The 19,028-nt window shown below is 39.3% G+C and overlaps 1 protein-coding gene across 25 annotated transcripts in view; it reads left to right on the top strand.

Moving 5' to 3' along the window:
- The window catches only part of IQSEC1 (IQ motif and Sec7 domain ArfGEF 1), a 306,001-nt gene extending 293,039 nt beyond the window's left edge, over nt 1–12,962 (top strand). For 14 of the 25 annotated variants that reach the window (XM_083420786.1, XM_083420804.1, XM_083420797.1 and 11 more), the window contains 2 exons: nt 7,062–7,111; nt 8,513–12,962. In XM_083420786.1, coding sequence (XP_083276912.1) covers nt 7,062–7,111; nt 8,513–9,103 — 641 coding nt within the window. In that variant the 3' untranslated portion in view covers nt 9,104–12,962. The remainder of the gene's footprint in view (nt 1–7,061; nt 7,112–8,512) is intronic. The other 11 variants (XM_083420791.1, XM_083420794.1, XM_083420799.1 and 8 more) reach the window with 3 other exon arrangements.
- Nucleotides 12,963–19,028: the final 6,066 nt, after the last annotated feature.

The following is a 19,028-nucleotide window of genomic DNA, read 5'->3' on the forward strand; positions in this document are numbered from 1 at the left end:
TGCATTTTGTGCTTATGTGTATCCATGTAGTATATTGATGAATGAAATTGAGTGAAGCCCTGCTAAATTCTATCTAGAGAAACATAAATCGGATATAGTTGTGTGACTGGTGCTACTTTATCGTATTGCTCAAAACGTAGACTCTAGATCTTGCTGAAACTGTGGCTTGTGTATATACTACACTACTGTTGCCAGCATAATGGGGAAGGAACCATTTTGGCAAAGTAGTAATTTCACCACTGCTTTTGGGCCTAAAGTTTGAACTGATCTGGATGGTGATGGAAGTTTAAAATATATTTTAAATTATAGATGTTATACCTGGTTTTGGAATGTATGCATTTTAATCATTACATTTCACCCATGTGTGCAGAACGTAGAAAAATGCCACTACGATTATGACTGGAAATCAATGCCCTGGTGTATTTTGAATGTCAGGCACTACATTTCAGCTATGTGTGCAAAAGAACAGGCACGTTATTGGTTCCTGCTGTTGCTAGTAGAATTGCTCTGCCTGTTAACACCATGTACACTATGCTAAATTATAATATACCACTAGCAAATAGATTTAAATTTTTGCTTACTTTTCATCCTATATATTATTTTGACCTCTATATAAAAGTGAAGTATACCTTTCTCTTTAAAATATCATGTGTAAGCTTCTACTGTGCTACAGTCATCAATACTAATCTTAAGTATGTGCTATGTGTAATTATGTGCACATGCCTATTTGTGCATCAAAATATACACATACTAATATCTGCATCTTTATTTTTACCAAACGGGTTTACTTTCTATTTAGCCACAATTATTTATCCATAGTAATTATTATATATTACTTTACTTTGGGGACAATTCAGTGACAACCATGAATCCATTGCATGGAACAACACCAGTGCAAAGGTCCACTGAATTAACGCTTTTTAGAATTTTATTTAAAAATGTGCACTTGAGTAGACTTTGGATGAGGCCTCAGTCGTTATTATTTAGTTTCATGTAAGAATGGTTTCATTTTTCTGTTTTTCATTGAGAATGACAACATTCATTTTTAGAAACAGGATTTTCACTAATGTACCTATTACTTGACATGATTCCCAGTTAACACTTTTCATCCTACTAGGAGCTTTCAAACATTTACTTCAGACATTGTCATGTAGCTAGCTTCATTTGGAGGATTCTTTACCATAAACAAGATGAATTTTTCATAAGCATGAAACATCCCATATGTCAACAACATATGCCTTCTGTTGGCATATACTCATCGCTGACAAGTTATTTTCTGTAGTTGAATATAGGCGTCAGACTGAAGGGTTTAAGCAGTGACTATGTTAAACCCAGCTAAACTTAATTTTAACATTTTTATCGAGTCATAATTTATGGAGAGTTTATGTTTGGACTTGTGCAGTGCAATTAATTTAAGAAACACACACATACAGTCAGGTATTGGTTAGGATAACCTAGGTGTTCTTTTCATTCATTATGTTACCTATTGCCAAGAACCAACTAGAAACAGGTGCAGTTCTATAGAAGTTGGCCTTTGGAGTGATTTCCATGGGTTCAAATATGGTGCCCCCACAGAAAGTTTTATCCATGCAGTTTCAAATCATAGAGGTAAAATGCTTTGCATGGTAACACATTCTGTGTAAATTATAGGCTGATACTGATTGTCAGGGAACTGCCATCAGAGCGGGAGGCGGAGAGGAGGCTCCCGGACGATGGTGGAGAAGGTCCTAGTAGGAGGAGGGATAGCCCATCCGCTGGGGAAGGTAATCAGCGCAACACCAGAAGGGGAGGAGATAGAGGAATCAGAGAGGTGGCTCCCGGACTCTTCGCAGGAGACCAGCGGAGAGGGCACTAGCACTCCGTTGCCCACACCCACCTTGCGCAGAAAACTTTCGCGCAGGCAACGGGGGAGGAGACTGGGCGTCAAACAGCTTCTATGTTGGAAGCGGTTTAAGAAACAGCCACTGACGGATTCTGCCAGCGACTGAGGCAGCCACGGATCTTGAGGCTGTCCTGACAGAAAGGGTTCAACCATGCAACCTAGCCAGGTGTAAAGGCAACTTATGCACGAGCAACCCCTAGAACCATTACACTGATGATCCTTTGATTTCATGAAAAATGAACAAGATGTGTAGATAACATCTTTTACTACTTTTTTAAATGTGTGTATCTATAGGGTTCATGTTAAATATGATCTTCAAAGATACATGTTTGAACTGGCCCTCACTGCGATGAGATTCTGAAGTGTTTAGCTTAAACAACACTGTCATTTTATGCCATCACTCCCCTCCAATAGAAAGAGTGAGCATGTAGCTAAAAATCATGTAGTGTTGCTTTGCTACAGAACGCAGGAGGAGGCTGATGAAGTAGATTATGTGTATGTTATGTAGGTAGAAACATGCTTTTTTCAAAAGGTTACCTTGTTTTTCTAAAAAAAAATTATAACAATTTTACCACTCAAACAGTGGCAATAACTGCTTTATAATTTTTATTTCAGAGATTGTGTAAATATGTAATAATGTTGTTTTTGGAGACTATGATGTATGTAAAACTTGGATATTTAATGTTTTTCTTTTTAAAAGAAAAATATGTCAAAAATGTTAAGGCAAAGCATCTTTTAGTTCAGGGCCAGGGAACCTGTGGCCCTCTACACATTTGTGGACTACAACACTCATCATTCCTGACCATTGGTCATACTGGCTGGGGCTGATGGGAGTTGTAGTCCAACAACATATGAAGGACTCTCCACCCTGCATGTTGGATTTTTTAAGGTCTATATTATTCTCACCACCTGAATTAGGTTTTCCAGGTCTCCAGCATTAAATATGTCCTTTAACACTTCTCCAATTTATTAAAGTATAATTTATTTAAAATAATAAATGGCTAGCTTTTAAAGGCTGCTTGTTCAGTTTGACAAAGTTGGGTTTACTTGTTTGTGTCTCATGCAGCCCAAACAGCTTCCACAAGTTGTTTCATTGTGTGATAAAGAATAAATAGGTCCAAATGAAATATCTTTAAGCTGAAGTGCATATTTGCAATTTGTACTGTGACCTCCGGAATAGACCCTTGGTAGCTGACTAGCCATTTGCTGCATGACGTTAGAGAAAAACTTGAGCCAGGGTTTGGATTGTTTTGGAAATACGACCAGATGGTGGTGTAAGAGTAGGATTGATTTTGAGTCAGAAACCTACCTCAGATGAGTCTGAGCATTTTAAGATGACAAGAAGCAGTTTAAGATGATGAGATACAGTTGCTTAAATTAAAACCTACAAACATTGTGGTCCCTTATACTCAAGGTATATGAAGCTTGTACTAATTTCCTGAAATTTGGAAAATATGTATCCAGGTTGCCTTCTCAAGGCAATGTCATTCCATAATTGCAGTGCCACACCAGAGAAGGCCCTGCTTCAGGCAGCTATAGATATGACTGTACAGAATTGTAAAATTATTTATTTACTTATTTAAAACATTTTTACTGCCCTTCACTGAAAGTATGTCAGAGAACATATGCCTGTCGAAATAAAATAAAACAACATCAATAAAAGACAACTCTGAAATAAAAAAGAAATGGGGGCATTATATCTTAATACATCTTAAAATGTCTGCATAAATAATCATTTATTAAGCTGGCATCTAAAAGCTTGTAAAGTAGACACCAGGCACATCTTATTAGACAGATATTCCAAAACTGGGGGACCACCACTAAAAAAACCCTTCATTGTAGATATAGTAGATTTGTTTATCTGTATCTAGTTATCAGGTTATCACAAGATAAAAGTATGAAAGTAACACAGCTAACCAATGAACTTACCTCAGACCCAAATAGTCGAAGGAAGTGATGGGCAGCTGGGGCTTGTCAACTTGGGAAGGTAGCCTATCTAGAAGAAGAAGGAAAATTCTGCTGCCTTAACGGGATATCTTCAAGAGAAGACAGGGCCAAGGAGTAAATCCTACACAAATCCAGAGTGGAGTCCTTGTCCCTAAGACGGTTGGATGGTGCCTTGTATGCCTCCTTCTGGCAACTCCTGCAGCCAGGCTGGTGCCAGATGCATTGCTTTGCTTTCCTTTGGGCCATATAAGTGACATCGAAAGGGAGGGTCGTGTTGCCTGGGCAGCTCAGGCCCTCCATACACAGCACAGGCCCTCCTTGTGCTCTGGGGAGGTCACTTCACCCCCAGAGGCACACTCCATTGTCTCTTGAGACAGAAGGATACCAACAAGAACAAATTATTATTATTATTATTATTATTATTATTATTATTATTATTATACTGCCCTGCATCTGAAAATCAGGGGGCAGTTCACAACATAAAAATACAAAATAACACAAATTACATAATAAAACAGAAACAAACCGATAAACCCCCTCCCTCCAACACATTTAAAAGGCCATAGAATGTTAATCAGCCCAAGGCCTGGTTATAGAGAAGGGAGCCACATCAATCTGCAGCTCTGGGTAAAAAGAAAAAAGGAAGATAAGTGAAATTAAGTTGCTTCTTAGAGTTGTGTGTTGAAAAAATTCACAGGCTTGGTTGCTCATTTTTGTAGAAGTCTGGAGAGATGATGAATTGTGCCCACTCCCCTACAGAAGAGGGCTTGCAATCATGTTTACCCTAGCACTCAGCTGCTTTCCTCTGATCAAAAGAGATGTTTGCCCTCTGTCCCTTTTTGGGGGAGGCTGGTAGAGAATACTTTGTACATATGTATTATTAAATGTAGAGCCTAAGATGTTTACACACCTTCTTGGCATATGAAATGTTCAGTGCAGTGCTGTATCTTTTCTGGCAGCCTTTAAGCATAGTTTGGAAAACATTACTCCCATAAAATGTGTTAAGCGCTTAGAAAAGGCAAGCAACTCTACAAAACCTGATAAGAAAGGGACTATAGAAACAAGTTGCTGTCATGAAGCTGTGTTGTTTATTTCACCATGGAAAAAGAGAGCTTTTCATATTGTTAGAGCATTGAGGGAATTGTGTGACTTTTGTGAGGAAACTAAGAAACTCTTTATACCTTGAAAATATGTAAAGAACTCAAGTCTCCATTAAGAAATGGGCTTCATCATTAAACTCTAGTTACTAAAATTATGATTAATTTACTCTGGGGCTACTTTATTTTATCTGGACTGTTCTGGAGCCCAAAAATGATCAAAGGGTTGGAGCAACTTGCCTGAGGAGAAAAGTTACAACATTTGGGCTTACTGTTGAAAAGGCAAGGAAAGAGGGCACCATGATAGAGGTGTATAAAATTATGCATTGAGTTGATAGGCTTCTCTCATACTACTGGAAATTGGGGCCATCCAACGAAGCTGAATGTTGGAACAAGTATTCTTTCAGACAAAAGAATACTTCTTTACACATAGTTACATGGAATTCTCTCCCACAAAATGTAATGATGGTACCTGGTGTGGATGTCTTTAAACAGATTAGACACATTCATAGAAGGCTATCAGGGGCTGCTAGCCATGCTTGGCCATGCTCTGTCGGAAACAGAATGTACTCAGGTCTTGCTTGTTGGCTTCATCCAGTAGGCATCTGGTTGGCCACTGAAAAATGGATGGTGGATTATATGGGCCTTTGGCCTGATCCAGCAGTGATGGCTTGTTACTAGAACAGAAAAAAATTATACTTGCTTAGTCTATAAGTTAACATTAAACAAACATACCAACCATACTTGCTTTTATTTCAGTGTACATTCTCAAAAGGTGCATCAAGTAGTAAGTTTTAGAAATCAGAGTACAGTGGTGCCTCGCAAGACGAAAAGAATCCGTTCCGTGAGTCTCTTCGTCTAGCGGTTTTTTCGTCTTGCAAAGCAAGCCCATTAGCGGATTAGCGCTATTAGCGGTTTAGCGGCTATTAGCGGCTATTAAAGGTTTAAGGGATTAGCGGATTAGCTGCTAAAAGGCTATTAGCAGCTTAGTGCCTTAGAAAAAGGGGGTGGGGAGCAAAAAAAAAACCCCCAGGAATCGCAAGACATTTTCGTCTTGCGAAGCAAGCCCATAGAGAAATTCGTCCTGCGAAGCACCTCCAAAACGGAAAACCCTTTCATCTAGCGGGTTTTCCGTCTTGCGAGGCATTCGTCTTGCGGGGCACCACTGTACTTTGTTCTGTCTTTGGCCAGTCATGCTGTCATTTTGATGCCAAAATAAGTTATTTAGGAATATGAATCACCAAGTTAGGGGCCTGCATGTAAGATCTGGCATCTGATCTGAGCGCACATGTTTATAAAAACAAAGCCATAAACAGTAGGCAATTGTGGCTATATCTTAAATGTGTAAGCACTGCACAGTTGACAAACACAATCTCACCATAAGTATGGCACTGCAGTTTAAATTTTCTACATAAAATTAAGTTTAGTTTTACCATGGAAGAATGTTATATGAAATCCACGATTGTATCTTAATAATTATAATTTCAAGTACTAAAACTTTGAAATGCGGACAAAATGCCTATCCCATCCTTGGAGACGTTAAGACTGCAGTAGTTTAACTCAGTGCAACTTCTGAATAATCACTCTTAGGACTGCACTGCAACAGTGCCTGAAATATTTTTATACGGTATTTAAGAAATACTTGATACATATAAAAACAGTTATTAAAATCCTACCCACTGAAGGCCATTATAATACAAGTATTGTACAGTATATCATCTACTGAGTGCATTAAGGATTCTCAGACACAAGCATTCCCCCCATAAACTACAGTGGAGAAAGACATGTAATTAAATGAGAATATTTAAATTTCAATGGTTCCATCCATTAAAATAAGTGGGAGCTTCCCCTCTGACGTCAGTGGGATGTGAATTGCATCCTAAGGCTAGAATCCTAAGCACACTTACTTAAGAGCAAGCTCCGCCAAACAGAGTGGGGACTTTCTTCTGAGTAATCATGTACAGGATTGTGCTTTAAATGTTTACTAGTATAGTTTCAGTTCCTGTCCTATCACAACATGCAAAGTTAATCTCCAGACCCCACTAGAGGATCCTACAATGCATCAGCGAAGGCGGCTGTTGATCACCCAGGTCTTGTCTCAGTCTCTAATCTATGGTATTGCATGTCCTGGGCAGGCAAGCGTGGGCGTCGCAGCAGTGCAGGATCGCTAGACAGCAATATGGAAGTAAGTAGGAAGTTACTGATGTCTAGCTGGATGTGATGTGCATTTCAAACCTTTCTTTTATATACATTTTTTGCTCTTTTTTCTTCTAACATACAACCTGCCTGCCTCAAATAAAAATGCATGCCAAGGCTACTCACTTCGTATTTTTAGATTTTTATTTATTTTATTTTTTTAAGAAAACAGCAACACTACTACTACTTCTGGCTTGTTTTTAGATCAAGTACCATTTTATTATTATTATTATTATTTCAGCTAACCTCGTCCCCTTCTGTTCCTGCAAGCATGGTTAAATGAATATGATGTGCCCTCTTGCCACCATTACAGTCTGGTCCCTGCTTAAAGGCCCAGTGGTTATTTGTTACACAGTACACCGTTGGTGCTGTTTGATATTTAACTTAGCTACTGACGTCATGCTCAGCCATTCACATTGCTTATTTTTCGAGTTAAATTGCGAAATGTATGCAGTCGTGACACCATGGAATTGCATAGATAGGGCATGGGGAAAGAAAACAAATAAGACGGATGAATTCAATGTGGATTTCATGAGATTTCATTCATCTTCAAACCATTTATATACTGTTCATGTCTTTGAATTCAACCTGCAGATTTTTGTGTGTATGTGCGCGTGCGCACGTGTGTGTGTGTACGTGTGTGTGATGTCTGTGTGTGTTTGAATTAGGTAGACTATAGTCTACATATAGCACACGATGCCTCACCATTGCTATGTCCCTATAGCTGTCCATAAAGAAAATAAAGTGTCCACAGACTAACTAGATAGTCAACGGCTAAATAGCAGGAAATATTGGGCCATAGGTCAGGAGATATGGGAACAAAGCACAAAACCTACCGATAAAGAGAAACAAGCATAGTCTCAGTCTAACACTATTAGTGATAGCTCACTTACTTTCTACATCTCAAAATAGAAGCAGTCTACTTTAAAGTTAATGTTAGAGGAAGACGCAGCACAAAATCTGAATGTTAACAGTGTGCTAATTATTTCAGTTTAATTCATTGTAACTGTAGACATGTATATATTTGTTCTTGAAGGGAGAAATAAATCACATGACTATAATATCTTAATAAGAAAAAATGTAGATTTAAAATCAGATCAAAAGGTTTTAATCACTGATTAGTGATTTTTTTAAAAAAGAAAAATCACTTCTTTCTATAATTGGGTCATATCTAGCATCACCTCACCTGTACCTTAAAGGAAGAAATTGGCAGAAAGACAGACAGACATCTCCTCTAGGTCATAGACAGACAGACAGACATCTCCTCTAGGTCATACAGCAATTTATCCCTATGAGCTTTCAACGAAAACATGATGGTCGCTGTGAACTTTTTTCTTTTACACATATTTTAAGGTTTTTTTAATTTTTATTTCTATTAATTTCTTTTTAGGGGTCCATCATTAGCAGTCCTCATATGCGCCGAAGAGCTACATCAACCCGAGAGTGTCCATCTCGCCCTCACCACCAGACTATGCCTAATTCTTCCTCACTACTAGGGTCCTTATTTGGTAGTAAAAGGGGAAAGCCTTCCCAAGGCCACCTAGCAACTGGCCCGTCACAGCACCCACCTCACCCTCCTATACTTTCACATCAGCAGCATTCGCAGCACTCTTCTTCCGCCCTGCACCACGCGGGGCCAGCGGAGGGGCAGACCCAGGCACAAGTGCACACCCACCATTCTCAGTACTGCCACATGCAGAACCCGCCTCCCTACCATCACCACCACCACTACCACCCACCCCAGCATATCCAGCACCCACACCAGTACCACCACGTGCCGCACTCGCAGCATGTAGCGCATTCGCAGCATTCTTACATACCGCATTCCCACTCGCAACATTCTCATGCCCCCCATCCTCCATTACCCGCTCCTCACCCCGTACACTCTTCCCACGCGCCACATCACCACGGCCAGCCGGTGCCCCCTTCTAGTTCAGCCAGCACTAAGCCCAAACATAGCGGCATCAGCACAATAGTCTAGAACCAAACTCCTCTGCCAGTAATTGTAGCTCTAGACAGGCACTTACAGGAAGCAGAAGCAGCCTATAAAACTGGAATGGTTTGTTTGTTTTTTTAATAATAATAAATAAATAAAAATGAAACACAAGCCAGAAACAACTTAATTGACTCCTTTGCCTTAAGGATTCAATAGAACAACTCACGTTAGCTTGATCAGTTCTGGTCTTACAACTGAACTCAGTGGTGATCTTCTCCCTCCTTTTCTCCAGTAGCCTTGAAAATATGCTGCTTGCTGAAAACATTTATGCTACCTTTCGTTTCACCCACCCCCCATGACAATTTTTAATGCATAATGAAAACATAACCTCAAAATAAAAGGAAAAAAACATGAAATAGAACCAAGTGTTGCATTCTTGCTCCTTAATTGTCAATGGGCAAAAAAAGTAGACCTCATATGGTTGATGAAAGTACGTAAGTAAACTTTATATAATATAAATATATAAATATATACATATATATATATACTGTATAGTTAACATTTATGCTTACAACAAAACTTTTGCAGTCCACAAAGCTAGCAATATATACTTTACCAGGAATTCCATTTACTGATAGAAGGGCAGTACAGTAGTTGAACAGCGTAATGAAAGTGTAGACCAAAAAACTAGGAACAAATTCCAGGCATTTCAGTGTTCTCATTAAAAGTTCTCTGGACTTTGAAAAATATCTCTAAGCAATCATTGCAAAGTGTGCCAAGTAACATAGCATTTAGCTGTTGTAGTCAAATATTGCTTTGTACAAATCCTTATTTTATTAGCAAGATAATATACTTAATCAGTATTATAACTGTTCTACTATTTCAGGTAAGCAAACTAGTTAAGATGCAGTAACTATACAGTAGCAACATGAGACCCCCTTTGTTAAGGGCTGTCTCTACCTTTTGGTTACTCCGATTCTTAGACACTTTAAAGGCTGTGATAACTGTGAACTTACACAATCCATAGTTCTTCTTTTATATTCATATATGTTTTAATAAACTCACATGAAGATTTAAATGGAAGGTACTTGCGTACACGGCATAAACATTCATCTCAGACCTTAAAACAAGAAGCATCCATCCCTTTCCAGACACATTGCCACTTTACCATAACTTACTCAGTTTATCTCAGTTAAAATAGACTGCGGTTCAGGCTTGCCTTTCCATATGAAAGTGATCTGAAACTTGAAGGCTTATTTTAGTACAGATTTTTTATAACTGTAATTCCATGTAGCCATGTGCTGGCAGCAGGACTCTCTCACCATTTCTTCATCACATTTGTTAGTTTATCCCAGCACTCAGCAGGCTGAGTCTTTGCTCGAACTGTCATGGTCCAGTTAAGTCGCAAGACATCTCGTAAGAGCCAACTGTGCTGTTGTTGCTTATGTGTTGTAACGAGTCATTCGCAAACCCGTATGCGATTTTTTTGTACCCCCTAAATCCTATTTTTTTAAATTTAAAAAAAAAAAGAAAGAAATCATACATGGAGAATACTTTGTAGTTTCAGCATTTTGAGCCACCCCAGTCACAAGGACTGTACATCTAACTGGCAGAAACAAAAGGAACTGCAGAACTACACCAGCAGAATTGTGAATGTGGTTTAAAAGAAGAGGAAGGAAAAGTTCCAGTGAGAGATGGGTAAAACAAAAAAACACAAAAACGGTGTTGCTTCGGAATGTAGAAGTGATACATGAAGATGACTCTTATGTATTGGTGATTCCCGATGTCTCCAGTTTGTTTTGTTTTTTTCTCTCCCTCTCCTTCTTGCTATGGATTATATCATGATTACCAGCAAAACTAAAAACCAATTACTTCTGTTAACTTCCACTCAGCAAAAACAACCACCTAGAGTTTAGTCTGCTGTTTAAATTTGTCTGTTATTTTCTATGCGTGCAATACTTCCTGTTTTGTCCCCCCCCCCCCCATAAATTAACTACATATGAAATGAAAGTAATAAAAGTCAAATTGATGGTCATCCAGGCAGATTACCGAAGAGGGTTCATCTCAGCAGCCCCCTGAGGCTCGTTGTTCCTTGCAGTTTAAGCATTGTTTGTCCTTATGAGGGATAATAGAACTGTCTGCATGTCATCTAATGTTAATAGTATTAAAGCTACACTCTACATATTGTATATTTGCAAAATATATCAGTGTTACTGTTTATATTAGTTGAAGTAAAGTAATGACATATTTAAATATGTAGACTTTTCTTCAGACCTTTGTACCAATAGTAGAGTCTAACTGTAATTTATAAGTTGTTCCAGAAAAGATAAGTAGCTGGTGGGATACTTTCCCCCCGTGTTGTCGCTCATTGCATATTCTGCATGTATCAGACTCAAAAACACATTCACTGGACAACCACGTTGCTTTGCATTTGACGGATTAATATTGGCCACGCACAAAAGTACTTTAGTGTTGCCCATCTATTTATACAATTTGGATGCCCTAGGGAACCCCATGTAAGGTTTTAAACTCCCATACTGTTGCTTGTTTTAAGTTCACATACAAACATCCTTATATGATTCATATGAATTCCGTAAAATGAAGGTTATATATTATTATTTATTTTATTTTCTTGCCATATGCATATGGAACATATAAGTAGAGTGAATTCGTTAGAAACATGAAGTGCATGAATCTCAACGTTCCATGAATACCGAAGGAGGTTCATTCCCCCCCCCCCATAAGTATTTTCGATAAGAACATCCTGTAACCAGCATTACTTTTCCACACTTCACTTATTTTTAGAGGAGCAGTCTAAGGTGCCAGAATCCCTTTTATAGACCAAGAGTACAGAACCGTTTCTCTTAGATTGGGAAAATGACAGCAATCATCATTAGCTTCTATGTGCAGTTAGAGGAAATAAATTTTATAGCATGCAGCAGGGGGAAAGCAGTTACCGGAAAGCTTTTCTTAGTTTTTCCGTATTGATTAAAATCCATACAAAACACTATTGAACCATGTGTCTTTATTCCCATGAATAGTATGGCTAGGTAAAAGCAACAATTTGAAGTTAAAAGAAAAACTAAATAACCTTGCAAAAATATCTTTTCTGGGACAACGTAAAAAATGTATTTGTTTTAATCCTTTTAAGTTAAGAATGAAATGTACAACAATGTAAAAAAAAAAGTAATCCTAATATAATGTACGTCTTGTATTGCTAAAAAGAAGTCTTCAAGCATAACATTGTAGAATGATTTTCCCATCAAGCACTGCATGCAGCAGAAGCCTCTTGTTTCTTGATTTTAAAATGAGCTGAAAGACAGTCAGCAGCTATTTAAACAATGACTCTCTACATGTTGACTTGCTGTTCCATATAAAGCTGTGTGTTTACTGCAGTTAAGCATGCATTTTGCTGTTTCCGTTGTAAAATATCATCACATCTTGCCTGCAAAAATGAGTAATTGTGTATATAGTTAAAGAAAAAAAACTTGACCAATAATAAGATAAAATTTTGAGGGAGGGAAAGGATAGCGAAGCAGGACCAAGTAGGGAGAATAGCTAATTCTCTAAATTGTACATAGTGTGTAAATTAGTATTAATATAAGTCTGCAGTCACTTTCAGGTTGCATACAGTACCTGTCTCCTGCTAGGAACTTTAATCCCAGCCTTGCGTTGTATTAAACTGTTGGAATTAGGTCTTGAATGCAGACTGTTAAAAGACCTCAAGAAACATCATGCTCATGAAAAGCTTCTGTTATGGGAGGCTTCAGACCATTTTGTAACTGTTGGGAAGGAAGGAGTGCTTTCATTTTAATATGCATTGTTTGTAAGTAGTATCAGACCTTATCGTTGTAAAACTATAACTGTGATTATGTGGGAAATCAAATAAATCACTTTGAACTCACTCAGTTTCTCATCCTTTGTAGAACTGCAAGCACTTATATTTTTCATATTAAATGAATAAAATTACTATGCCACTTCAGTTCTTGGAAATCTCATTTTGTGTTGTTTAAAACAAAAACAAAAAAACCACCACTGCAGTATCGCATGCAAAAGGTAGAAACAAATAGCCCTGTTTTGCGAGACATTGGGCTCAAATTGGGACTGTTTATGTCTCAGCTGGAGAGGACAGACAAATCAATGGTTTCCTATGGGGCGGCTAACCTGTGACCTCTAGCCATTGTTGGATCGCCTTCTGCTGCAATCGGCATGGCTGATGATCAGGGATGATATGTCAGCCATGTTGCCAGAGGCAGATGGGAGTCTCGAAGGTCACAGGCTAGCCGCCTCTCATTTAGAATGTAGTTTTACACAATCCATAGGATACAAGCGGTAAAACAAAAAATATACTCCAGGTAAGAAACTTGTGGCCCTCCCAGTGCTGTTGGGCTCCAATGAGCCCCAGCCACTGTGGCCAAAGATCAGTGATGATGGGAGTTTTTTAGTCCAACCACACCTGAAAGGCCACAGGTTCCTTACCCTAAGTTTAAGGAGTTGGCTTGTACAACAAACCTTATCAAATGCTGTCAGGGACATGTCATTACTGGAGAAGGGAGGGGAAATTATTGTTTCAGGTAACCTGGTCCAGAGTTGTTTTGGGCTTTTACACACAAGTAACAAGACCTTAAAGCTGACTTGGCTAACAGCAGCTTGTGCAGATCCCTCAGCACTTTGGCTACAGCATTCTGCACTAGTTGCAGCATCCAGACCAGACATAAGGGAAGCCCCACACAGAATGCATGGCAGTAGTCAAAACTACTCCCCGCCCACGCGACAGTACTTCTGTTTTGTCCAGATGAAGCCTCTGCTTATTCTGCTCCATCCAAATCTACCCCATCCTTAGCCAACCATTATCTCTGATTTAAGACAACCTTTTGGTGCAAAAGTCCTGTCCCCTAGAAACCAATTTCTGTACACGCAGTATTGGAGCACGTTTGGCATTGCATTTCCTCATTATATAGCAAGTAAGTTAACAGAATACAAATGCCAGATCAAAACCAGGTCTGCCATTGTGTTAACAGCATGAAGCTTCCTAATGAGTGTGAGCTTAAATTGTAAGGAAACACTCCTCTGGCCTCTCACTGCTGTAATAAAACAACAAACACTGGCTAAAATTAATTGAGCCTTGGAGTGTAAATTGCAGGAAATCAAGTAAGATGCTTGGAAAAGAAAACAATGTACATTCCTGACTTTGCTGAGAATATAAACACAACAGTCCAGGTATCAGACTGTGTTAAAATGAATAAGGCAATTACATAATAAAAACCCCTCTTCAATAAAAACCCCATTTGTTTCCATTTCTGTAGGGATAGCCATGCTGGTCTATTTGAGGAAAAAGAACTGATGAAGTGGACTGTGGTCCACAAAAACTTACTCCATCATAAATCTGTTAGTACAGTGGTACCTCAGGTTACAGACGCTTCAGGTTACAGACTCCGCTAATCCAGAAATAGTACCTTGGGTTAAGAACTTTGCTTCAGGATGAGAACAGAAATGGCGGTGCAGCGGGAGGCCCCATTAGCTAAAGTGGTACCTCAGGTTAAGAACAGTTTCACCTCCAGAACGAATTATGTTCTTAACCCGAGGTACCACTGTACTGTATTAAAGGTGGCAGAAGACACTTAGTAGTTTTAATTTGCTTCAGTGGGTTCTGTTTGTGCATATCAGAGCATCTTCACAACTTAAATAATTCCATGACCATGTACATTCAGCATGGAATTATGGATTGAAGACACTGAAAATATTGATCTTGCTTAGAACAAAACTGCATTGTTGGATGGTGATAATAAATTATTATTTATATGCCACCCATCTGACTGTGTTTCCCCAGCCACTCTTGACGGCTTCCAACAAATTATAAAACCACAGTAACACATCACACATTAAAAACTTCCCTATCCAGGACTGCCTTCAGATGTCTTCTATAAGTCAGTTGTTCATTTCCTTGACAATTGACAGGAGTGTTCCACATGGTGTATACGACTACCAAGATTGTTTAAGAAGATACTGAGGAAGACAAAGAACCTCTGCAAACCAATGCGTACATTCATGCATATGTAGGCATTCACACACAACCAGAAGAGAATCTTGAGAGGAAAACAACACCTCCAAAGAGGAGGCCAGGAAGTCTTCAAAACACTCAGTGAAAGCCACCAAGCCTTTTATTGCTGACAACGATGGTGAGGCGAGCTATCAATAAATCTGTCTAGTACATTCAGATTCTTATAGTACACTTTTCTGGTTTTCCACTTGTTTTAAATTGTTTTTAGCTGTTAACGTTAATGCTTGTTTTACCTCCATTGTGTCATTGTTTCATAATTGGTTTTAGAGTTTGTTATGTAAGTTATATGGATTGGACTTTGCATTTTCAATGTTTACACAAACCACTCAGTGAACTTAGTTATAAGGGTGTTATACAAAACTAAACCTGCCATAGAGTTAGAGGTAGATGTAAATACTGTAAGTTTACTCCTGTTAATGCCATTATTTCGTTGAAGGAAGCCATGAGCTTTAAACGTATGCCATGGGTGTGACCATAGGCATGTGACTTCCCCCAATGAATCCTTTATGGAACTACAATTCCCAGAACCCTTAACAAACTATAGATCCCAGGATTCTTTGGGGGAAACCATATGCTTGAAATATATGGTGTGGATCTCTCTATCTCTAAAGGCTGGACCAGAACTGGCAGGATTCCTCACATTACACTTCCATCCCAGAGTCGTAGGAAACAGGTCACTTAAGTCAGGAGGCAGTCTCTAGGAAAATAATGCAGTAATTATTTGTAGAGGATGAACTGGAGTGGTTGTATTATTGCATATTTTCTCCTTCACCTTGTGTGTGTCTGTTTTGAATTTGAACTGCTGAACAAATATTGCATGAAGTGTCTCAAATAATTGTTCCAGCCTTTCAGAGGTTGTGCTAAGCTCTGTCTGGAGCACCAAGATAATTGCATTGTTGTAACACTTGAACTATTTAATTTAACTTATAGTAACAAGCACTCATTATCTTGCTGAAAAAGCTTTGCATTTTGTAAATACACAGTGCGCTTTTTGAACCGAAAAAAATGTCATCGTGATCTTTTAGAAGCTTTGAGCATTTTGTGAAACAACTTCATAGACTCATTTGGCTCTTCATCTGGAAAATATTAGTGTGTCTTATAATTACATCAATATCTTCAGAAACTGCAATGAAATCATTTCATTTCCTTTTCCTGTGAATGAGGCTGTATTTTTTCCAAGTTACGTTACAGCCACAGGAGACAAATATTAATTCAGCTTGCATTCCTACCCACTTTTTTTTTTAATTACGTGTTCCTACAAATATTTTAAAATTATTTCCTTTTTCTCATACTCAACCAATGTGAGAGGCTGTGTGTGGGTGTAGAGCGAGAGGTGGTTCTTTGGTCATCATCCTACAAAGATGCTGGCAACCTATTTTTATTCCAAATCACAATGTTGGAGGGCACTGATGAAGTTGGCCCAGTCCTCCAAAGGGAAAAAAGTTCATCTTGACAACAGAGTGTTGTTGGACTTTTGTTGTTTAGTCGTTTAGTCGTGTCTGACTCTTCGTGACCCCATGGACCAGAGCACGCCAGGCACTCCTGTCTTCCACTGCCTCCCGCAGTTTAATCAAACTCATGCTGGTAGCTTCGAGAACACTGTCCAACCATCTTGTCCTCTGTCGTCCCCTTCTCCTTGTGCCCTCCATCTTTCCCAACATTAGGGTCTTTTCCAGGGAGTCTTCTCTTCTCATGAGGTGGCCAAAGTATTGGAGCCTCAGCTTCAGGATCTGTCCTTCCAGTGAGCACTCAGGGCTGATTTCCGTAAGAATGGATAGGTTTCATCTTCTTGCAGTCCATGGGACTCTCAACAGTCTCCTCCAGCACCATAGCTACAGAAATCTGCCATATAGGTACATATCATTAAACACTGCATCAAGTTCCGCTCAACCTCTTCAAAAAGGTCGAGTAGTTTAACTTCTGTCGCGGGTATTTTTAAGCACAACAATGCAGAGTTCAGAGCAAAGTCAGCATTTATTAACAACTCTTGTACCAACAAAGCCCTTTACCTCCCTCCTCTGCACCCTCCCATTTTCTCAGGGCATTAGGAGATCATGGCTGTACTTAAGGGCTTACTTACACTTCTTTCCCCTTTGTGGGGCAAAGGCGGGGAATTGTTCTGTACCATAAATAAAAAATAATTAGAAGAAGCCCGCAGCATGTTATGGGCACAATTGCACCCTCCTATGCAGATTCCCCAGTAACTGATAATTTAAATGCAGACTAAATATCAGTTGTGCACACAGGCTGGAAAAGGATACACACTCAGAAATAAGGCACCAAACATGTTTCTGTCTTGTAACAGGCATATGCACACATTTTAATCTTCACTGCACTTTCATGTTCATCTATCATGGGTAGGCAAACTAAGGTCTGGGGATCGGATCCGGCCCAATCACCTTCTAAATCCGGCCTGCGGATGGTCCTGGAATCAGTGTGTTTTTACATGAGTAGAATGTGTCCTTTTATTTAAAATGCATCTCTGGGTTATTTGTGGGGCACAGGAATTTGTTCATTCCCCTCCCCCCACCAAAAAAAATATAGTCTGGCCCCCCACAAGGTCTGAGGGACAGTGGACCACTCCCTGCTGAAAAAAATTGCTGACCCCTCTAAGTCATTTATAAAGATGTTTAACAACAATGGACCCAGGACAGAACCCTGCAGCGCCCTGCTTGTCACTTTTTTTCCAGGATGATAATTAACCATTAGTGAGCACTCTTTGGGTTCCGTCAGTCAACCAGCTACAAATCCACCTAAGCAGGCCTCATTTTACCACCTAGTACAGGGCGTAGCCAGTCCTTCAGATCCCAACCTCTCAAAGCTGCTCAGGGTGGGCGGCATGAGAAGCACCCCAGCCTCGCAAAGGCAGGGCTGGGATCAAAGGGTTTGTGGATGTTGCATCCTCCTCATGTGCCCTCTCCAAGTTGCTTTGCAAGGAGCGTTTACATGGCGGGGCACGCAGGGTGAATGGAGCCCACTGCGCCAGTCTGTCACCCTGGAGCATTTTTCCATGCAAGGGACCTACTACTTGCTTGTTCCTCCTCTTGCTTCAAACATAGCCAAAGAAACCTTATTTATTATTTTTAACCTCTCTTCCAAGCTTGAGATCATTCTTAGCTTTGGCCTGCCTTACCTTCTTGCAGCTGTTGGCTACTCATGTATACTCTTCCTTTATCATTTCTCTTCTTCCATTTCTTATACAGGCCCTTCTTACATCTCTCACATTTTGTCATCAACACATAGATTCTTGCAGCAAAATACAATTACTGTGGATTAGGTCTGGCTCATTCTTAATTTATCTCGGTATTTCTCATTCTCCTTTTTATCTTATCATATATTTTTAAACTTTTCAGCCTATTAGATAAAATAAAGAAGTAGTTTCATAAATCATAGAAGACCTGAATGTGTGTGAAAGGGTGAAGAGATTAGATAAAATAAAGAAGTAGTTTCATAAATCATAGAAGACCTGAATGTGTGTGAAAGGGTGAAGAGACATATATTCAAAAGTTCAAAGGAGATTTGGGGAAAGATAACTGCCCAGGTAGGAAAAGTGATCAACGTTTTCCAACATTACACCATTAAGTTGGGTTTGTGGTGCTGCAGAGGGGTTGTTTTGTGCTTCTTGGTGCGGCACTTTGGTTTTTTGGATATTGAGCGATAAGCCAAGCTTTCTGTAAGCTTTTGTAAAGATATTTGGGGTGGTTTGGAGGTCGTCCTCTGAGTGTGCACACACTATGTTGTCATCAGCATACTGAAGCTCTATGATGGAAGTTATGGTAATTTTACTCTTTGCTTTCAGCCTACTCAGATTAAGAAGCTTTCCATCTCTTTGATATATGATTTCTATCCCGGTGGAGAGTTTCCCTTCGGCAGTGTGTTGGATCGTGGCAATGAAGATAATAGAGTTGG

The sequence above is a fragment of the Podarcis tiliguerta genome, assembly GCF_965153285.1.
Source record: "Podarcis tiliguerta genome assembly, chromosome: 2".
Classification (NCBI taxonomy): domain Eukaryota; kingdom Metazoa; phylum Chordata; class Lepidosauria; order Squamata; family Lacertidae; genus Podarcis; species Podarcis tiliguerta.